The sequence below is a fragment of the Scyliorhinus canicula genome, chromosome 4, assembly GCF_902713615.1.
Source record: "Scyliorhinus canicula chromosome 4, sScyCan1.1, whole genome shotgun sequence".
Classification (NCBI taxonomy): domain Eukaryota; kingdom Metazoa; phylum Chordata; class Chondrichthyes; order Carcharhiniformes; family Scyliorhinidae; genus Scyliorhinus; species Scyliorhinus canicula.
Window position 1 is genome coordinate 60,067,033 of NC_052149.1, and position 21,681 is coordinate 60,088,713.

The window sequence follows — 21,681 nt, forward strand, 5'->3', positions numbered from 1 at the left end:
GCCTGCGACATTGGGGGGGGGGGGGGGGGAGGAGGAGGAGGAGGAGGAGGAGGAGGAGGAGGAGGAGGAGGAGGAGGAGGAGGAGGCGGATTCCCTTCTCTCGTGCTTCATTAAATGTCCTCACCAGCAGTGGGCTCAATATCTCTGAAAACATCTTGTAGAATTCCACCGGGTAGCTGTCAGGCCCTGGGGCCTTGCCCGATTGCATGCCCTCCAGCCCCTCCATTATTTCCTCAATTTCAACTGGGGCTCCCAGCCCTTCCACCAGATCCTCATCCACCCTCGGAAACCTCAGCTGACCCAAAAACTGCCTCATAAATCGCCCCCCTTGCCCTCCTCAGCTGTTCCACCGCTTTCCCTGTAGTCAATAGCCCAAACTCCGCCTGAAACCTACGCCGCTCCCTCAGAAGCCCGGCGTCTGGGGCCTCCTAGTATCTCCTGTCTACCTGGAGTATCTCCTCAACTAACCTGTCCCTCTCAGCCCGTTCCACCTTTTCTCTGTGGGCCCATATCGAGATTACTACCCCTCTGACCACTGCCTTCAAAGCTTCCCAAACCATCGCTGCAGAGACTTTCCCCGTATCATTTGTTTCCAGGAAGCTTTGGATGGACTTGTTCACCCGCCTATAGATCGCTTAGTCCGCTACCAACCCCACATTCAGCCTCCACAGCGGGTGTTGTCCTCTCTCCAGACTAACCCGTAGATCCACCCAATGTGGGGCATGATCCGACACTGCAATTGCCAAGTACTCAGTATCCACCACCCCCCGGTATTAGAGCCCTGCTCCGAACAAAAAAGTCAATGCGAGAGTATACCTTGTGGACATGGGAGAAAAAAGAAAACTCCTTCGACCTTGGCCGTCTACTCACCCCATCTGTTCCATAAACCCCTTCAATTCCTTTGCCGTGGCAGGCATCCTCCCTGTCTTGGATTTTGACCGGTCCAATTCCGGATCAATGACTATTAAAATCTCCTCTCATAATCAAGTTATGTGACTCTAAGTCTGGGGCCTTACCCAACACCCGCCTCAGTTTCACGATTTTTTAAAAGCACAGGTGAACTGCACCGTCGGGAACTTGGCCCATGGGAGGCTGAGAATCGAGGAGGTCTTGGAGAATGCCGGGTCGGGCCTGCTAATGATATGCAAACTGTGTCTACTCTACGTGCGGAGTGGAACGCTTTGACTAGTTTTCGAGGTGACAGAGAATTGCGATTTTGTCGTAAGCTATTCTCCGCCTAATCGCATTTCCCAATTGTGGAGTCGGCTACCAGAGAATCCCACCCATGATTTAATGTCAAATTATATTTTTGTCAAAAGCGAAATGGAAAAAAAAACATTTTTTTTATATGCAAGTTACTCTGGCAGTATCAGTCATATATGTATTGGTTGTGACTAATTAAGACTAACTCGGCACAGCTTCGTCAATGGGAGGTCATGTCTGACTAATGCGTTTGAATTCTTTGAGGAGGTAACAAGGATGTTAGACAAAGGAGAACCAGTGATTTCCAGAAGGCATCTGACAAGGTGCCATATAAGAGGCTGTTAAATAAGTTAAGGGTAAGATACTGGCATGGATTGGCTGACTGGCAGAAGGCAGAGAGTGGGGATAGAGGGGTCTTTTTCAGGATGGCAGCTGGGGACTAGTGGTGTGCCTCAGGGGTCAGTGTTGGGACCACAACGTTTTACAATATACATTAACGATCTGGAAGAAGGAACTGAGGGCACTGTTGCTAAGTTTACAGATGAAACAAAGATATGCAGAGGGACAGGTAGTACTGAGGAGGTGGGGGGGGGGGGGGTGCTGCAGAAGGGGTTGGACAGGCTAGGAGAGTGGGCAAAGAAGTGGCAGATGGAATACAATGTGGAAAAGTGTGAGGTTATGTACTTTGGTAGGAAGAATGGAGGGATAGATTATTTTCTAAATGGGAAAAGGCTTAGGAAATCGGAAGCCCCAAGGGACTTGGGAGTCCTAGTTCAAGATTCTCTTAAGGTTAATGTGTAAGTTCATCAGCAGTTAGGAAGGCAAATGCAATGTTAGCATTCATGTCGAGAGGGCTAGAATCCAAGAGCAGAGACGCACTTCTGAGGCTGCATGAGGCTCTGCTCAGACCCCATTTGGAGTATTGTGAGCAGTTTTGGGCCCCGTATCTAAGGAAGGATGTGCTGACAATGGAAAGGGTCCAAAGGAGGTTCACAAGAACGATCCCTGGATGAAGAGCTTGTCATATGAGGAGTGGTTGAGGACTCTGCATCTGTACTCATTGGAGATTAGAAGGATGAGCGGGAGTCTTATTGAAACTTACAGGATACCCAGAGGCCCAGGTAGAGTGGATGTAGAGAGGATGTTTCCACTTGTAGGAAAATCTAGAACCTGGGGCCTCACCCTGAGACTGAAGGGACGATCCCTTAAAACTGAGGTGAGGAGGAATTTCTTCAGCCAGAGGGTAGTGAATCTATGGAACTCATTGCCACAGAAAGCTTTGGAGGCCAAATCACTGAGTGTCTTTAAGACAGAGATAGATAGGTTCTTGATTAATAAAGGGATCAAGGGTTATGGGGAGAAGGCAGAATGGGGATAATAAACATATCAACCAGGATTGAATGGCAGAGCAGACTCGATGGGCCAATCGCCTAATTCTGCTATTGTCTTATGGTCTTACGGTTTTACACTAAAAACAAAAATGCAATTCAATCTGTTAAATTTTCAGGTACTGTTGATGTTGATTTAGTCTTATTGTAATCTGGGAACTTATATACATGTGTCCTTTTATATTTTAACGTATCAATTGTTATCTTTAAGTGGGGATGGGGTGTAGTACATTGCAAAACCTGCACATTTTGTTATATTCTCCTCTCTGCTGCCCCCCTCTTTTGGAGAGGTGCAAAGAAAGCGAGTTCAATATTGGCTGTCTGCAGTTGAGCATCTATTAGTCTTACTCAGTTCAATGCACCAAACTAACCCATGTAAAAATCTACTGCAGCATCTTTGTAAGAACATTGGGGAATATGAAAAGATATTTGAATCCAAGTTTAGTGCCATGCAATGCTCTGGAAGGGGTTATACTTACAACTCCTATGATGTTAATTTATCAGTTACTACTTTGTTAAAAATAGAAGGCCATTTCAAAGTTGATAATAAGTGGATGTAGGAAATTTCCTCTAACAGACTCTTCCACTAAAACTATACAAACATGGTCACATTTCAACTAATAGCAAATAAAATCATAATTTCAAGCATCTTAGAAAAATAATTTGCAAACATTCTAAGTTCCGTGCTGAAATATAGAACATTTGGGCTTTTTAGAAATGGATAAGCCACTTATTTTATTTTTAATTTTGATTGTATTCATAATGAAATTGTAATCATTAGCTATATCGCCACTGAAAGATTTATTCCTTCAGTCCAAATTACACGGCAAATGAACATATTTTAAATGAAGCAGTTTATTGAAATATTGCAGACTGTTGAATTATATAGAAAAAAGCCAAAATGATTATTTAAATTATATTTCCATGCTAACAAGATAAATCACAAGTTTTTTGTCTTGTAAAAGCAGTTTAATAAAAGTAGAAATTCTTTTATAACCATGAAATAATCAAATTTTTGTTTTTCATGAACATTATTGGTGCTTACCACCATTGGTTTGCAGATGCCAAGGCGGACTTTGCCAGTCGGTGCGTCTTTCAGAGCCTGAACAGCTTCCCCCAAAGCAGTATTCTCTAGATTGTGGTCATTGACAAAGACGAGCCGATCCCCGGGTAGTACCCTGCCATCACATTCAGCAACCCCACCAACCACCAAAGAACGAATAACAATAACAGTACACGCAGGATCTAAAGGATCCTGCAGAGGGAGCCAAAGACCATAAGAAGTAGGTGAGATTAAAAAAAGATATAAAGCAAGCTTAGTCAAAGTACACAGCACACATAAAAAGCACCCATAGCTAAAAGCATATATTTATTCCACATGCTTTCTTTGTAATGCACTTTATCAATGCATTAATCAACAAATATGCCTTGCAAAATATATACTATCCAGATGGTTTATTTTGCATAGGCAAGCCAGACTAACAAAACCATTGCTAATTTATGTAAATTCAGCACTTTTTGTGAAAAAGGAAAACCAAATGCTTAACAATATTAATAACAAATAAAACAACATTTATCAATCAAGGAAAAATGCCAAAAAGGAAATTCAAGCAAGTATAAGGTACTCTGTGTCACTGTACCAGCACAGTGTCATTAAGCGAGAAGATGAGGGTCAACATGCAATTAGCTCATCATTGCAGCACCATTAGGGAAGGGTCTCTGTGGAGCTACACTCTTTCAGAAAAGAAGGATACTTCAGCCCCAATCACTAATGACTTTATCATTCTCCACTAAGCTGAGAAACAGAAATGGCAACAATTGTTGGGCTATTTGTTGTACACGAACAGCGCGCCGTAGTATGGCTACTAGGGGATTTTCACAGTAACTTTATTGCAATGTTAATGTAAGCCTAATTGCGACACTAATAAAGATTATTATTAATAGGTGATCATGCATGCATTTATTTGAGCTTGAAATGTGAAGTTCTGTTGACCCAGTCAAAAGCAATTTGGATAGGCAGTATGCTAAACACAGCCCACACATTGTATAATAGGTTTGAAGTTTCAAAGTAACAGAATATTGACACTTTCTGCTAGCATGTTTCAGGAAGCAATAAGCAGCAAAAAAATAAACAAGGAAAAAGTGTCTATACAATATAAAAGTGAATAAATTAGACTTGTCCTTATGGGTAGAGGTCAGAGTTCCCCATATTGGAAGAAGCAGGATTGGTACACTGAAAAATTGAATTTTGGAACACATAGCAGCCCATGTAAAACATGAAAACATTAATTATGCTGATATTAATGGCTGTATCATAAAGGCTTTGTAATTACATATTACGCATGAAATCATTTTAATCCAAGATTTTTTTTTAATGCTTTATCCATATTCTTCTGTTCATGCAGGTGAATGTGTTGGTAAAAGATAACAGTTTAAATTTATAGCATATGATAGTTCACGAATTAATGTGCACACTTCACATTATTGGTTCACTTTCTGGAATGCTCATGCAAAATCAACTAACCCATTTCTGTTCTCAGATTATAGAGAAGTTTTACATTGTGACAACTGTGTACTAATATATATGAATCACTACAGAGTTGAGTCCAAAAATATCCTGTTACCTACAAAAGAAAAATTAACATATTCCTCCATAGTTTATTAAAAATAACATGCACAGTCTACGACACTGAACTATTCATGCATTGGAATCAGTTAATGGTATCTGGCATTAACATCCATGTTTCGTTTTCCAGAAGTTAAGAAATTTACAATTCAAGTAAGCAATTCGGAAAGATATTTTTGAGAATTCATACAGTCTGATAAGTTACCTGGAATGGAAATTTTCTGAAGTAGTAATTTATAATTTAGTTGGACCTCGTGACTGGGGACATACTGGCCTAAACCAATTTTTGCCTGAAACCAGTTTATCTGGTTTTAACAACAAGTTGACATTACCCCGTCCATTACTTCAAAATATTCTATCAAATTCATCAGGCATGACCTACGTTTTACAAATCAATGTGGGTACTCTCAGATCAGCTGAGAACTTTCAAGGTGTTCAGTCGCCCCATCTTTAATTATAGACTCCAGCAATTTCCCGGTAACAGCTGACAAACCTATAATTCCCTCATTTTCCTCTGTTACCTCTCTTAGAGTGACATGTGCAATTCCCAATTCTAAAGGAATGATTACAGAATCAAGAGAACTTTGGAAAGTATAATTAGGGCATCTGCAATGTTCTCACCGATCTCATTTCAAACCCTGGGATGGAAACCATCTGGCCCTGGGGATTTGCCACTCTGTAGTGCCATTGATATCTCCATTACTGTTATTTTGCTTATGTTAATTTTGTTCAGTCTATGATTCAATAATAATTCCTTTGAAATGTCAGGAACCTCTTCCTCAACTGCAAATACTGACACCCAGTAATTCTTCAACATCTCCACCATCTCTTTATTTCATGGACAACATCACGATGATCAGTTTAAAAGTTCCCTGGTCACCCTATTTTCCTAATGTAATTGTAAACGTTTTTATGTTGATTTTGATATCCCTTGCAAGTTTTTTTTCATACTCCCTTTCTAGCCATTATTGTGTAATTGGACAGGGCAATATCATGAGGTGAGACGTATAATTCTCTGTATCAATCACAATCTACATTAATCATATGTATCAATGACAATTCTCAATATAAATCATAAACTACAATAATCATATACGCCACACAAAAAAATCAGATGCCTTAACAGTTTTATGAATTATAACAGACAATTAAATTCACAACAAAATATCTTTTTTGCCAATTGTTTGCATTGACTTTTTGGAACTGCTTGAAAGGATGGGTTTAAAAGTTGCATGTGAACCAAAATACAAGGGCAGAATTTCCTATTCTTTCTGTAAAAAAATTTAATTTTCAAATACATCTTATGTAAATTCCATCTAGAATGGATGGTGCATTTATATTTCCACAGAATAAAATCGATAGAATTCCTAAAGTACAGAAGGAGGTCAGTCGGAACATCAAGTGTGCACCGACCCTCCAAAAGAGCGCTCCACCTAGGCCCACACTCTTGCCCTATGCCCGTAACGCCGCACATTGATCATGGCCAACCTACCTAACCTGCACATCTTTGGACACTAAGAGGCAATTTAGCATGGCCAATTCATATAATCTACACATTTTTGGACTATAGGAGGAAACGGAGCACACCGAGAAAAAACCACGAAAACACAGGGAGAATGTGCAAACTCTACACAGTCACCAACGGCCGTAATTTAAACTGGAGCTGTGAGACAGCAGTGCTAACCACTGTGCCACCCTTCATCCGAGTTCAGAGTACAAATTATATGTTTAACATATCAACACATTGGCCCAAACTGCACTTGGAAAATAATGAAGAGTTTCATGTGCAAGCTGTTATAAGCATATAAATAACCCAGCAATTTATGGTGCGAAAGGGACAAGCCTAAATTGGAAATCACCACAAATTGCTGGATTATTTGAGCAACTAACTTAACATTAGCATCTTGAAAATTGCAGCTCAGCAACAAGTTTTCTGCATGTTTCAAGAATGCACTGCATTTATTCTTGTAAAATAAGTTAAAATCCTCACAGAGTTAGGGTCAGTACTGAACAACACAATAATCCATTTAATGACCACATTTATGATCCTGGCATGCTACTCCATCTCTCCAGCCCAGAATAGAAACAATTGAAACTGTGGAATCTTATTTCTGCATTTAACAAACTCTTTTTAGAAGTTTCTGAAATTGTACATGTTAATTTGTTTTCTTAACTTTCTTTTCTGCCTCATTATTTCTATTAATCTAATCATTTGTTCCTGTCCTTCGTTTGTCGTCCCAAAATTAATTTGACTCTAACCCAGTCTATTTCCTTCTCCATCCCTCCTCTTTTTCTTCTCTATCATTAAACCACATTGGTTAATCAGATAAGCCATTGTTCCCATCAGTCACCAAATTCTTAGATCTCCCATTATCAACCACACTATCTGTAAATTGCGGTGCAAAAAGATTTTCATGGTGAATAATGGAGAAAAGATTCTCACAAATGGCCAATGCTCCAGCAGATTCTGAGTGGTGGCACTTGCTATTAAACCTCAATATGGACTCAGTGGCCCTGCCATAGAACAATTGAAAAGTTAATATAGTCTGCAGTAATCCGATTTTTCACACTGAAACTTTTTTTAAATGTCACAAAATATTCATGTTAACTACATTAGAAATCATGAAATTTATCGTGGGAGTTTTATTTCTGAAATTATTTTCTCTTAAAATTAAAATAAATAATGAAAAGGGGGCAAAAAATGAAGACATACTTTGAAAAGTAATTCAATGAGGCTTACAAATATTCTTTAAATGTGTGTTTGTAAGGTAATGCTCATACTCTCCAGATGAATAGAATAAGAAAATGCAGCTGTTATACAGCTAGTGTCAATCACATTCTTTGGACCCTGAGGAAATTGTGTGCATACAGAAAGACAGCATTTCATCTGAACATGCACTTAAATGCACAGTTAATTTGTGTTGAAAACTTTACTCTGTGCAAAATAAAGTACAATTTATAGGAAATGTCTTTATTCCAAGGTTATTATAACCTTGTTGACCAGTTTAAGTTGCAAGTAACTTAAATTTTCCACGGTATTATGAATGATCTAAATTGAATTATTACGGTCAGAAAATTCTACATTTCTTTTGTTGATTCTTTACAAGTTCGGGTAACGAATACGCTTTCAACATTTTCAACAAAAAACGCAAACTTGCCGCACAGATTCAATTACAACATTGAACTAAATGTGACACTTCTGGCAGCAATAGTTATATTTTTTTTTAATCCAAAATTATGTTTGGTCTCTCATCAATATATCTTAAATTATTTTCCTGTCATTTAATTTGTCGTTTTCAATGTTATTCTTTTTCAGCTTTTTCCCTGCAAATAATTTTGTTAGTATATTTAGTATATTTTCTCAGCATATATTTTCAATTAGCTATTATGAGCTTCAGAATTCATAATAGTAGAGTTCAGAGTTCCTTATACTTTTAAGTTTCTCTTTAATCCGTTATTTTCAAACATATTTAAAATCGTTTCTATTTCTATGCATTGGTCATACCTATTTTGCAGTAACTGCAAACAAAATCTTTCGTCAGAAACTTGTTTTCCACAGCTTTCTATCCAGCCAGAATAAACTTAAAAATTAAATGAGAGCCAAAAATTTAAACCTAGAGTTAAAAACAGCTTCTAGCTTCACAAAAAAAAAATGGGACCATATTAGTTATGTCAAATTGTACAGTTTACTTCATTAATGTGATCCTATCACAAATGATATAATTTTAAATAACTGGACATTCTTTTTAAAAGATGTGATTTAATAACAGACCAAATTAGCCAAGTTGGGAGGCATGATAGCTTCACAGCGCCAGGGTCCCAGATTCGATTCCCGGTTTGGGTCACTATCTGCGCTCCCGTGTCTGCATGGGTTTCCTCCGGGTGCTCCGGTTTCCTCCCGAAAGACATGCTTGTTAGGTGAATTGGACATTCTGAATTCTCCCTCTGTGTACCCAAACAGGCGCCGGAATGTGGCCACTGGAGGATTTTCACAGTAACGTTATTGCAGTGTTAATGTAAGCCTATTTGTGACACTAATAAAGATTATTGAGTTTACACTTTTTCTTGACCCTGCACAAACACGAAATGCGAGGCAAAAAATGTTTAGGAACCAATGTGACTTCTTATATTCCCTTTTGAAATCCGCAGTTGAATGTATTTCCACCTCACTCTCAGGCAATGCATTCCAGGGTCCTAACCGCTTAGATGTGTGAAAAGTTTCTCATGTCATTGTTGTTTCTTTTGCCAATCACCAGAAATTAGTGCCCTCTGGTTCCTGACCCTACTGCCAACAGGAACAGTCTCTATCCATCTTCTCTGTTGAGACCCCCTTGGTTTTGAACACCTCCATTAAATTACCTTTCAACCTTTGCTTCTCTAAGGAGAGTAGCACCAGCTTCTGCGATTTATCCTCGTAAGTGAAGTCTCCCATCCTTGGAGCCATTCTCGTCAAATTTTCCTCCACCTTTTCTAAAGCTTTCAATTCACATCCATCCTAATATGTGCCACCCAGAATTGGACACAATACTCTGTTCGGGTGGAACTAGTGTTTTATAAAGATTCATCAAAACTTTCATGATTTTGGATACTTATATTTATGAAGCGCAGGATGCAAATGCCTTTTTCATCATATTCCTAACTTGCCTTGCATCTGAACTTCCCATATGCAGCCTCGTTTTCATTTGCATTAACAACCTGACATCTATTATATGCCCCCTTATTCTGTTTCATCTTATTTCTGTCTCTTTTCTCATAAGGGAGTTTGGTTGATCTACCTTTCCTCCTTGGTGATATATAGCTCAACTGTGCCTGAACTATCATCAATTTTAAGACAGCCCATTGTTCTTTTATCATTTTGCCTCTCAATCATTCATTACAATTTACCCAAGACATATCCATTCTCAACCCACTGATATTGACCCTCCTGCAATTAAATATTTTTAATCTGGATTGCTCTTTGTCTTTTTCCATAAATAACCTAAACCTTATGACATCATGATCACTGTTCACTCAATGTTTCCCTCCTGACATTTGATCCACCTAATTTTCCAGACCCAGCTCCTGCAATGCATCTTCCCTTGTTGGGCAAGAAATATACAATCCTTAAAATGCTCTTTACGATGATGCTTATTGGGGGCTGATCATAAATTGAGTTCAAAACATTCATTGTACAAAGAATTCAAATTCAAAACTGCTAAACCTGAAAAAAGGAAACAGAATATGTCCATAACAGGAACAAAACCCTTACAAATATTGTACAGGTAGCAACTCCAGAGGCATTAGTAAACTGCTCAAAAATTCTAGTCCAATGATATTCAACCAGTTAACTGGTTACCCAGTTAATCTAGTATATAATAACTCTTATTTTTTAACAAATCGGATTAAATTAACCTGGAATATTATTCAGTTTATTACTGTGGCTGTTTGGTTACAGATGCAGTTTGTTCAATTTTATATAAACTTAATGGAGCCCATCTATCTTTTTATGGTAGGGAGGTTAAATTTAATTATGCGTCGAACAGTTATAGTACAAACCTAGCAAGAATTGCATATGTTTTAAATTAAAAATGGATTGAGAAGGGACAACCCTGTAGTCTTGTGGTTGCACCACAAGTTTACCAACCAGATGGTCACAAATTCAAGACTTGGCGCTGCCTATCATTTCAGTCCAGCAGCTAGAGCTGCGATGTGTTTGATCAGCCTTAACTAGGCTGTAGAATGGGCTAATGCATAACAACCATCCGACTAAAACACTTCGAAAACTGTTAGCTGAGCACAGAGCAGGCTTTCTCTTGTCCTGCCAAAAATGTTCGGGCGTGAAGATAACTCTGGGACAAGAGGAACTAAACTTTTAAAGAAAATAGTGCTGAACTTTAAACTATAACTATCAATAGCACAATCCTGAAGGTTGTTCTGATCTCAGAAACACCAGCCTCCCCGGACAGGCGCCGGAATGTGGCGACTAGGGGCTTTTCACAGTAACTTCAATGAAGCCTACTCGTGACAATAAGCGATTTTCATTTTCATTTTCATTTCAATCGCCAGAAACACCCAATAAACCAGTTATTATTCAGACATACCATTCCTTCGCAAGTCACAATCAACATACAAATGGAGGTAACAATAAAGGGAACTTTTAAAAAGCAGCTGTGAAGGACCCCAAAATCATCAAAAAGATTTGATAGTCTGACCTAAAAAAAGTTCCAAAACTGAAGAACTCAGCAAGACAGTTGAAAACCTCCAAAAGAGCTTCATGGTAGATGTGGAAGCAGAGAGATGCATACAAAAATCAACTGTTCAGCTTTAAATACTCGGCAAGGTTTCAGAATGATTTCCAAATTGAGTCAGTGACAGCGGGTCTCAGTGAAAGGCTGCTCAGTGCAGGAAAACACAATTACTGCATAGAAGTATAAAAAGTCCATGCAAACCTTAAAAGAGCTATGGATTCCAAATCCAGCTTGCCAAACTGATTTGGGCAGATGGAAAGGCCAGATCAATAACAGAACTAGGCAATATGAAGGAGCGAGAGTTACATCATTTGATGTCAAATGATGTTTGACTGTTTGGAATGAAATTGAATGCAGAATCGACGTCAACATTTTCTGTTAGGGAAAGCTGTTCCGACTCATTCGCAGGAAGAAGGACTGATGCTCAACAATAAGTATGAATTCTCCAAAACATCCATTCAATATTTAGGCCACATTGTGAGTAGCATAGGCAAAAAACAAAAAACAAGGGCCATCAGTAAATTTCAAACCACATTATCCATTCCGTATCTTCTACAATTCCTTGGTGTGGTAAACCTGCTGCGAACCTAGCGCAACTCACAGATCCCAAGAGACACCGATTGAAGAAGGCTCAAGCATGGGGTTGGGATGCAACCAAGCATTCCAACAGATTAAAGACATGCTGCTCTCATCAGATTATTCTGACTCACTACATCCCACCCGTACCAAGGGTGGCATGGTAGCACATTGGTTAGCACTGTTGCTTCACAACTGCAGGGTCCCAGTTTTGATTCCTGGGTTGGATCATTGTCTGTGCAGAGTCTGCACATTCTCCCCATGTCTGCGTGGGTTTCCTCCGGGTGCTCCGGTTTCCTCCCACAAGTCCCGAAAGACGTGCTGTTAGGTGAATTGGACATTCTGAATTCTCCCTCTGTGTACCCGAACAGGTGCCAGAATGTGGCAATTAGGGGCTTTTCACAGTAACTTCACTTGAGACAATAAAGATTATTATTATTACCAACCACAATCGCAGTGAATGCATCATCTACAGACAGTCCTGTTTCAAGAGAAACTGAACAGGTGCCGTAGACCAGTCTACAATCAGTCTCTGATACAGTATTATCTGACACAAAAATTAGGTATGTGGCTGTGGAGAAGGAGGTTCTTGCAGTCATATGAGCTTGTGAGAAAATCTCTAATTACATAATTGGGCTAAAAGTAGTCGTCAAGACTGACCACAAACATTATTCTCATTACCGGATGAAAAAGAGCTTGCCAAAATGCGAAGAATCCAGAGATTCTGCTTGCAGTCAACATGTTTAACTTACCAGTCAGCATATTTCCAGAGCAAGCTACAAACCACTGCAGATACATCTGGATAAACAGGAGGTTAATCTAGTCAATGAGGTTGAGTCCTGTCCCCAGTTTGGGGCAACACAATTGATAGCAGGCTTTAAAAAGCTAAAACAAACGTGCCAAGAGCAGATGCAGGATAAGGGATGCATCTGCATTCATCAATGCTGCATGCAAGGTTAGCCATAGCAACGTCCTGAAAGAATGGCCACAGCAGTGTCCTGGAAGAACAGTAATGAAAATATACTTGAAAAAAACTGGGACACAATACCATAATTGATGATCTGTTGGTGTACGATGACCGGTTAATAATTCCCATGTCACTCCAACCAGAGATTCTGGCAAGAATCCACCAAGGCCAAGTAGGCATCACAAAATGCAGAGCACGAGCCCAGTCTGCTCTGTGGTGACCGGGAATATAGAGATCAATAGAAGAAATGACTTCACATTGCCTGGAGTGCATGGTGCACAAAACAGACCAATTCCTCACTAAACCATGGGAACATCTGGGAATGGGTCAATTTATATATCATAGAAAATCCTTCCTTTTCATTGACGAGCTCTTTTCCAGTTGGATTGAGGTGAAACGTTCACACACTAAAACCACTGTGTCAGTTATTAAGTCATTGAAAGTAGTCTTTGCAGCATATAGCAGTTCTGGACCAGGTGGCGTTCGACAAAGACCTGTACTTCACCCATTTCGCTGAGAACTACTATTTCCTATACCTCACCAATTCTAGAACAAGGCAAAAAGGGATATACTGCAACTCTTACTGAAGACCAACAACGTCCAACCTAAGAAGTCCAAAGTGACGTTACCGATTTTCCAAGTCTGACAAGAACATGATCGGATAAAGTCATGAAACCTCCAGACTGATGAAACCTATGAAGTCAGAGACTTTAAGGCAGAAAGGATAGTTTGTAAATATAAATGTAAAATATATTTGGAGAACGATTTGGGAGGATGGGGGGGGTGTAGTTTTAGGGTGAAAAGTTTAATGTGTGGGACTGGAGAAACAGTACAACTCTCAAGATGACATAAGAGATTGCCATATGTCTAAGAGACAAGCTAATCGACCTCCAATAAATTAGGTGAAATTTTGGCAGCAGTGCAACTCGTGCACATACCTCAACAGAGACAAGAACCTGAATCCAGCCTTATACTGCTCAGCCACACTGAGGGTCGCTTAGCTCAGTTGGCTGCATGTTTATTTCGTGACGCGGAGCAATGCCAACAGCATGGGTTCAATTCCCGTACCTGCTGATGTTATTCACGAAGGCACGGCCTTCTCAATCTCCCCTGAGGTGTGTTGACACTCAGGTTAAATCACCACCAATCAGCTCTCTCTCAAAAGGGGAGAGCAGCTTATGGTCTTCAGGGGCTATGAGGACTTTCATTCATTTATGTGTACACATTGTTGTTACGTGCAACTACCAATTTGCACATAGAATAGTCTCACAAAGAACAATGAAACACTTGACAAAATAATCTGTCTTAGAATAAACATTTTATTCAGAATTATTTAATATTTCTTTGGATTTTCCGATCATTTTTGCTGGGAAGCAAACTGGTAGCCTAAGTTAGCTTTACAAAATATTTAGAGAATTGATTACTGGCCATGTTTTATTTGCCAGTATAGATCTGGTATTGTATAATGTACGGAAAATGCAGCATTAGCTTTATTTTCACAGCGATGTAAGTTGGAGCCATATTTTCACTGCCAGCTCGAAGTAATGTCAATCCAGCAAAGGCAAAGCTTTATGCATGGCATCCAAACTCACATAAGGAACATTGTGCTGTCTTTCAGAAATAGCTAATAGAATAGTCAATTCATTGTGATCATTAAAATTTAAACCGCAGTACAGATGGTTATCAAATATTAATTAATGTTAAAAATGTTGTAGTTTTTGGTTTTGCATTAGGTTCTGCTGTGATATTCTCCCGTGGGCAAAGACCCTGGCATTAAATTGAAGAGTATCCTCAGTTATAGAAAATTGCAATAAAAAAAATCTTAAAACTTCGAAAAATACCAGATATTATAACATTCTCAAAACCAATCTTTATACACATACATTATCCTATTGGGTTTATTTGTTGCATAAATACCTTCAAATGGAAACCAAAAATATAATTTGATAGAAACAGGGAAGAAATCCAATTGGATTAGACTGTGCCACACACAGTAGCACAACATTAAAAATTCAGAACTAAATGGTGGCCTCAACCATACACAATTGCGACAATTCCCACGATCAGATTGTAAATAGAGTAAAGGAAAGCAACCCAAATTAACTTTTAAATAAGAGCTGAGAGTTTAGAAACAAACAAAATTGAAACAGAATCTAAAAACAAATATATCTCATTGGTATTTCATTCCTAAATTAATACTTAGTATGGACAATATAACAGTTCATTAAATAAAAGATGTTCCTTTATCAAGATCCTCTTGTTTTATGTTCAGAACTTCAAATGAAGATTCTTAATGGTTCAAACATATTCAAAAGCTTTAAAGCTACAAACAGTAAGTAAAAGTTTACTGTGTGTCGATAAAAAGCAAGTATATTTTATGAACTGCAAAATACCTGATAGTCTAGGATGCTGAAACCTAATCCTTTCGAACCTTTATTCAGTTCAATTACTTGCAGATCTGAAGTCCATAAAGCTAACTCCCCAACTTCATCCTCTTCTGCAGTTGTCTCAGAATTCAAGTCCACCTTTTGGGAGGAAAAATAATTTCAGAACGTATATTTGCTAGATGGTGTGAATTTCCAGGTCCTGACCCGGCATTATGTTGGTATCTGATTTTTCGCCAGCAGACAAATTAGTGGTCAAGTTTTGTACTTAATTCCCAATTAAGGATCATGGGCAGGCTCGAGGACTGAATGACTATTAGGAGGCAGACCCATTGTCTGAGATGGGAGTTGCTAATTCTGGTAAGAGAGAGGATGCCTCATAATGGAGGTGCCTCCTGAAGAGATGGCACAACTTTTGATCATTAAGAAAGTTTCATTTGCCAGGTCATCACCACTGAGCAGCAATCCTTCCACTGGATAGCCAGCGACTGTAACTGTCACCCAAAGGCTATGATGAGCATGAAGAGGGAGGGTCCTGGCTGCCTTCAGCCCCAGGCTATTTTGATCTCACTGGGGGGCCTGCAAGCCACCTGCAAATTTCAGCTTCTGCTCAATGGCCTAAACAGGCCACTCAATTTACCAAATAGGCTACTTGCCATTTGTAGCAGGGGAGCCATCAACAATCCGGCTACCATCCAGCCCCTCCCAGAACTTAAGCAGGACCATGGAGGTAGAGCAGTGCATGGGCCAGTGTCAGGACATTACAGGGCCATCTGCCTCTGTTCCCACTCCCATGGCCATTTCATATGATCCACAGCCTTCAATCAAAGGTTATTTTTGAATCACAGAGTACCTACAGTGCAAAAGGAGACCATTTACCCCATTGAGTCTGCATCAACCCTCTAAAAGATTACCCTACTCAGACCCACTCCTCCGCCCCATTCCCGTAAACCCACCTAACCTTTGAATACTAAAGGGCAATTTAGCATGGTCAATCCATCTAAGCTGCACATCTTTGTCAGTGAAATATTTTAGTTTCAGTTCTGGGCAATGGAAACTCTTTCAAAAATGTCTTTCTGTGTCAGCTGCATGAATTCCCAGATCAGCTGAATTGCAAGAATCTGAAGTTAAGTTTTATTTTGCCTTAACATGACATAGTTTTGACCTTAGCAAAGCATCCTCTATTTCACAAGTGTATTTTTGTTTTCACTTTCCATACCAGTCATTCTTAAGACACTCTGAATGAGACGGACTCTTTGACTATTTTGGATCAATTTGTGAACATTATTGTGCTATAGCTAATAACCTATGACTTAGATTGTCCAAGCCATTTTGCATGGTACCCTTAGTATAAGAAACACATTTTCCTCTTGTCTGTATTCAAAGTACAGTGCTGTATAAATCAACATGATACAAATGGTGTAAAGTTTAAAAGTACCATATCCTTGAGTTTATCTCCAAGACAGAGCCAAGCTCAGCTATGGCTGAAATTATGCTGTATATTTTATCATTAAGAAATCAAAACTACTTTGCAATATTCCAAATGTGCTGTACAACGTCCATGCAAGAGCAATTTTCAGTGGCTCAATGCCATTGTAGATTGGAGATATGCAAGTACAAGGCTACAATTCTCCAAACAGCAGTGTCCAGATCAACCAGAACATAATTGAAAGGAACAAGAGTGGAGGGAAAAACAAGAAAAGCTGGGCAATCTCAGCAGGTCTGGCGGCATCTGTGGAGAGAGAACAGAATTAATGTTTAACTCCGTTCTCTCTCCAGAGATGCTATCACACCTTCTGAGATTGCTCAGCATTTTTTGTTTTTGTTTCAGATTCTATCATCTGCTTTTATACAGGAGTGGAGGGCAAGTTGTTCTGGCTGCCCTCACAATTAAGCTGGATACAGGGAAAAGGGTTTATTGAGATACACATACCAATACACACTCACTCCCTCTCCCCATTTGATTCATAATTCAAGAATGCAATTTTCAACAGAAATCTGGTCCTTCATTTACCTGGCTGATACAATTCTCGCTATTCCAGGGAGATGGTGGCCTAATCACTGGATCAACTTTCTCTGCGGCCTAAGAAATACAACATACAAATATTTAATGATTCAAGAGCTGCTTCTTCTACAGGTAGCAATACTCTCAATAACAACTGATGAGAATAAATGATCTAAGATACATATGATAACCATATATTGTCCAGAGTAAAATGTTTTCAGAAAAACTTCAAACAAACAATAGTTTAATTTCAGCAGCCTTTTCTCAACCTTACAGGGAAAAATATTTTGCCAAAGAAACTGAAATCTAATTTCTGACTGGATTATCTTGGCAGCAAGATTAAACAAGTGTGAATGTTTTAAAATATAAACCATTGAGAAATTACATTAGAAGATAAAAGTGATCATTTTATTCCAATAGGATATTCAGACATTAGCACATGATTTTCTTCACTCTAAAACCAAGCAGAAATATTTAGCATGCAGCCTGTAAAAAATTATGCAAGTAAAACTTTCTGACATGTTTTGAGGTCAGTGTCAAGATGAGTCTTGTGTTTTGCCCTTGCCATTATTCTCATGTTGGTTCCTCACTTCAAGTAAATAATCAGTGAGGCAACGACTTAACACTTTTCACACGCGAGGTGACACCAAGGTAGCATCTGGCCAAATGTGACATCAAAGAGCCTAAGCAAAATTGAACTCAATCTGAATCGGGGGCAAACTCTCCACAGGTTGGAGTTATAACTAGCAAAAGAGATGATGGCTATGGTTGTTAGAAGCCAATCGTCTCAGCCCCAGGGCACTATTTTCAGCTCCATTCATCACTGACCTTCTGTCCACCGTAAGGTCAGAGGTGGGAATGTTCACTGATGATTGAATAGTGTTCAGTACCATTTTATACTGATACAGTCTTGTCAGGATGTAGCAACACTGAGATAGGCTTGGAATGATAAGTAGCAACTAAGATTCACACCAGTCAAGTGCCAAGCAATGACCATCTCCAACAAGAGAGAGTCCAATGGTTTTCCATTGACGTTCAATGGTATTACCATCACCGAATCCCCCATCATCAACATCCTGGGTGGTTATCATTTATTAGAAAGTTAGCAGCCATGTAAATACTGTGGAGTCATGAGCAGGTCAAAGGTTGGGAGTTGTGTGGCAAGTAATGCACCTGACTCTCTAAGGTTTGTCCACCATCTGCAAAGCACAAGTCAAGAGTGTGATGGAATATTCTCCACGTGCCTGGATGGATGCAGCTACAGCATATTTTTTGCTCAAGCACAGTGTCCAGGCATCAGAGTGTGATTGGGATACTAAGTAATGATCCTCCACATGCTACATGGTCTGACCACCCACGGGAATCCACTTCGTTGTATGAAGTGCTCACTTAACCAGGATTGCCAATTCCCTATTAGCAATAGCCTTCAGTCACCTCAGCAGTTGATGGGGGATATGGGTGGTTGTTGGAGCAGATGGGCAGGGACAATGGTTCACCCTGGAACAGGTACACACGATCCAGAGGTTAGCATGGCGATGCCGTAAGCATTTGCCCCCCAGAAAGTACCAGTAACACAAAGTTTGCGGTCGCAGCAAAGCACAGTCTCAATCAATTTTCATTTATCTGTATGTGTCAGGACATCAGAGGCAGGAGGACCATTATTCATGGTCTTCACCCACTTTTGCATCAAAATCTCCCAGTAGCTAAAGATTTTCTGACTTGGGGATTCTGCTACAGCAGTGAAGTTCCTTGTAGAACTGGTCTTTCATCTCTGTAGCGGAGCACCGTGTAAGAGCCTAAAAACACATGATGTTAACTGGCCCTCTGTGTTGAGAGGCAGATAGAGAGCACACGTTCTGAATCATTTGTAAATGGAGGGAGTTGTTCTATTGAGAGCTAGTTCCTTACAACAAAGCCCACAGCCTGCGCACATGTTCCTGCTGAACACTTTCCCTGTCTGGTGAACCTGTAAATGTTTTCTTTCAGTGATCCACTCTCGGTGATTCTTAACTTTTGTCGGGAAATCCACCTACCAAGTTCCATATTGATCACAACTGCCTTATGCATGTTTTCCACCAGTTGCAAGTTGTCTCTCAGTCCATGCACATGGCCCTGAAGTTCCAGCTTGCCAATAAAGTGTTGACAGCTACTTTATTTTGCGATGGATTCATATCATTTACTGAGGAGAGACAATCTGTAGCACCTATTCTCTACACCAATCAAATTGAGCCGTTCATATTTAACCGTTGTCTTCAATGTTGTATTAACATTTTGAGGCAAAACTGGAGCATCCTTTCCAGAGTGCAAGCCTGGACAAAACCTATGGGACTCCTGGCTGCCCAAAAATCAGGATCCCTGTCGCAACCTTCACTGTTGTGTCGAAATGAGTGTAAAGAACTTTATTTAGCAGCAACTTGGTTGCAGAAGTTGCCAGAAAGATGACATATTGAGACAGTAGTCTACATTTGGGTTCCAAACCAGATGTTTTTGTCATTGTCTACTCCCTTACCTTTCAATTCTTCCAAGACACCCAGAAGACTGTGGAGCTATCTGTCTATAGTTGGGTTTAGAGCACAGCCACTGGCCATTAAGTCTGCACATGAGGCATGTCTGGGGGCCAAACTTCCTCAGAGTTCCTCTGAAGCTTTAACCTGGTGCTATGGTGGACCCAGTTTCCATGCATCGCCACAAGGAGGCACAGCAGAGGACATCCTGATGCAGAGGGTGTACAGTGACAGAGGCGAGGCTCTCCTTTTTGCTTTGCTGCTCACCAGTGGCGTAGGCTGAACATGAGAAGCAAACAAGCACATAGAAAAGGAGAAGCGAGATAACTCTCTTCACCCACACACCAGATGTATCACATCAACGTGCCAGTTACACACCTTTGTCTTATTGACTCTAAAACTCCATGGCCTCACCTGGGTAGCTGCACTTTCCATGACTCTGGCTTCATCCACAGGCATCTCTTTTCCATCCTTAAACAGTCGCCGACAACAGACTATAGTAAACGGAGAAGCAGCCTCTTTGAGAAAGCAAACCACCTCACGCCGAGATTTTCCATACAACTGTTTTCCATTCACCTGAAAGGCAGTACAAATACTTTAATCCAGCAGTTATTGGTTCCCTTATGTGCCTACATATGGGGGTCAGCTTAGCTCACATGGCTAGACAGCTGGTTTGTGATGCAGAGCAAGGCGGGTTCAAATCCAGTACCGGCTGAGAGTATTCATTAAGGCCCCCCTTCTCAACCTTGCCCCTGGCCTGAGGTGTTCTGATCCTTAAATCACCACCAGTCAGTTTGCCCCTTTGGTAATCTGGGGCTATGGCGGCTTTACCTTTACATATGGTACTTAATTTATTTAAATGACTGGAAATCAAGATGGAATTTTTTTTATTCCTCAGGGCGGTTTAAAAATATAATCTCTCTAATTAATGCAACAATAACTTGCAAGTTGTCACTCAGTTTCACACAGCATTTTCTAATGTTATGCAACTTGCCGCACAAAATGTAAATCACAGGACCAGAACTATTGTTCTACTCCACTAAATTGTCTTGCTTATTTTCTCAAAAATGTTATTTCGATAATTTGATACTGTTACTTTAAATTTCCCTCTCTATGGCTCATCAATTGTCAAATTGAAAAGAATGAAAGCCGGAAGAATAGACACCTTTATCGACAATTAATTGATAATAAAACTGTTTGACAACACTTGTCCAAAACTTAAAGTTCTTCATGATGAAAACGATAGTGTTCTATCAGCCAGTAAAACAAATCTCAATATTACTTTTGATCAACCACACATGACCACCAGCAACAAAAGAAATTAGAAAATTGTGCAAAAAGCAAAATTTAATCCTAAATTTTCACCAATAGCAATGCCTGGAATAATGTTTCTTGTTCCTGATAAGACTCTATATACTTAAGCAATTAGAGATATGAATGATATTAAATGATCAAAGGGCTCATAAAACTACACACCTGAAACCACCAAATTGATAACAATAACAATGATAACCTGACTCTGTTCATATGCTGCGATTATCAGATCGCCTTGTTTAACAGCAACCCTACAAAAATCAACCTAGACTAAAAGGATGATTTAATTATTACTAAATTAAGGAGTGATATCAAATCTTACACGAATAATAACTTTTTTTTAAAAAAATACCTCTAAAATTTCATCTTCTAATTGTAATAATCCAGTTTGGCCTATTGGTCCATCAGGAACAATTGATGATATGTAGTGATGTCCATCAAATGAGTCCAGTTCCACTCCAAACCTCAAGGTATGAATTGGTAACAG

General features: G+C 39.6%; 1 protein-coding gene across 3 annotated transcripts in view; it reads right to left on the minus strand.

Moving 5' to 3' along the window:
• The window catches only part of LOC119964616 (inaD-like protein), a 391,845-nt gene that overhangs the window by 303,740 nt on the left and 66,424 nt on the right, over window positions 1-21,681 (minus strand). For 2 of the 3 annotated variants that reach the window (XM_038794317.1, XM_038794318.1), the window contains exons 13-17: window positions 21,547-21,681; window positions 20,295-20,456; window positions 17,386-17,454; window positions 15,381-15,512; window positions 3,637-3,846 (exon numbers count right to left, since the gene is read on the minus strand). In XM_038794317.1, coding sequence (XP_038650245.1) covers window positions 3,637-3,846; window positions 15,381-15,512; window positions 17,386-17,454; window positions 20,295-20,456; window positions 21,547-21,681 — 708 coding nt within the window. The remainder of the gene's footprint in view (window positions 1-3,636; window positions 3,847-15,380; window positions 15,513-17,385; window positions 17,455-20,294; window positions 20,457-21,546) is intronic. The other variant, XM_038794319.1, reaches the window with a different exon arrangement.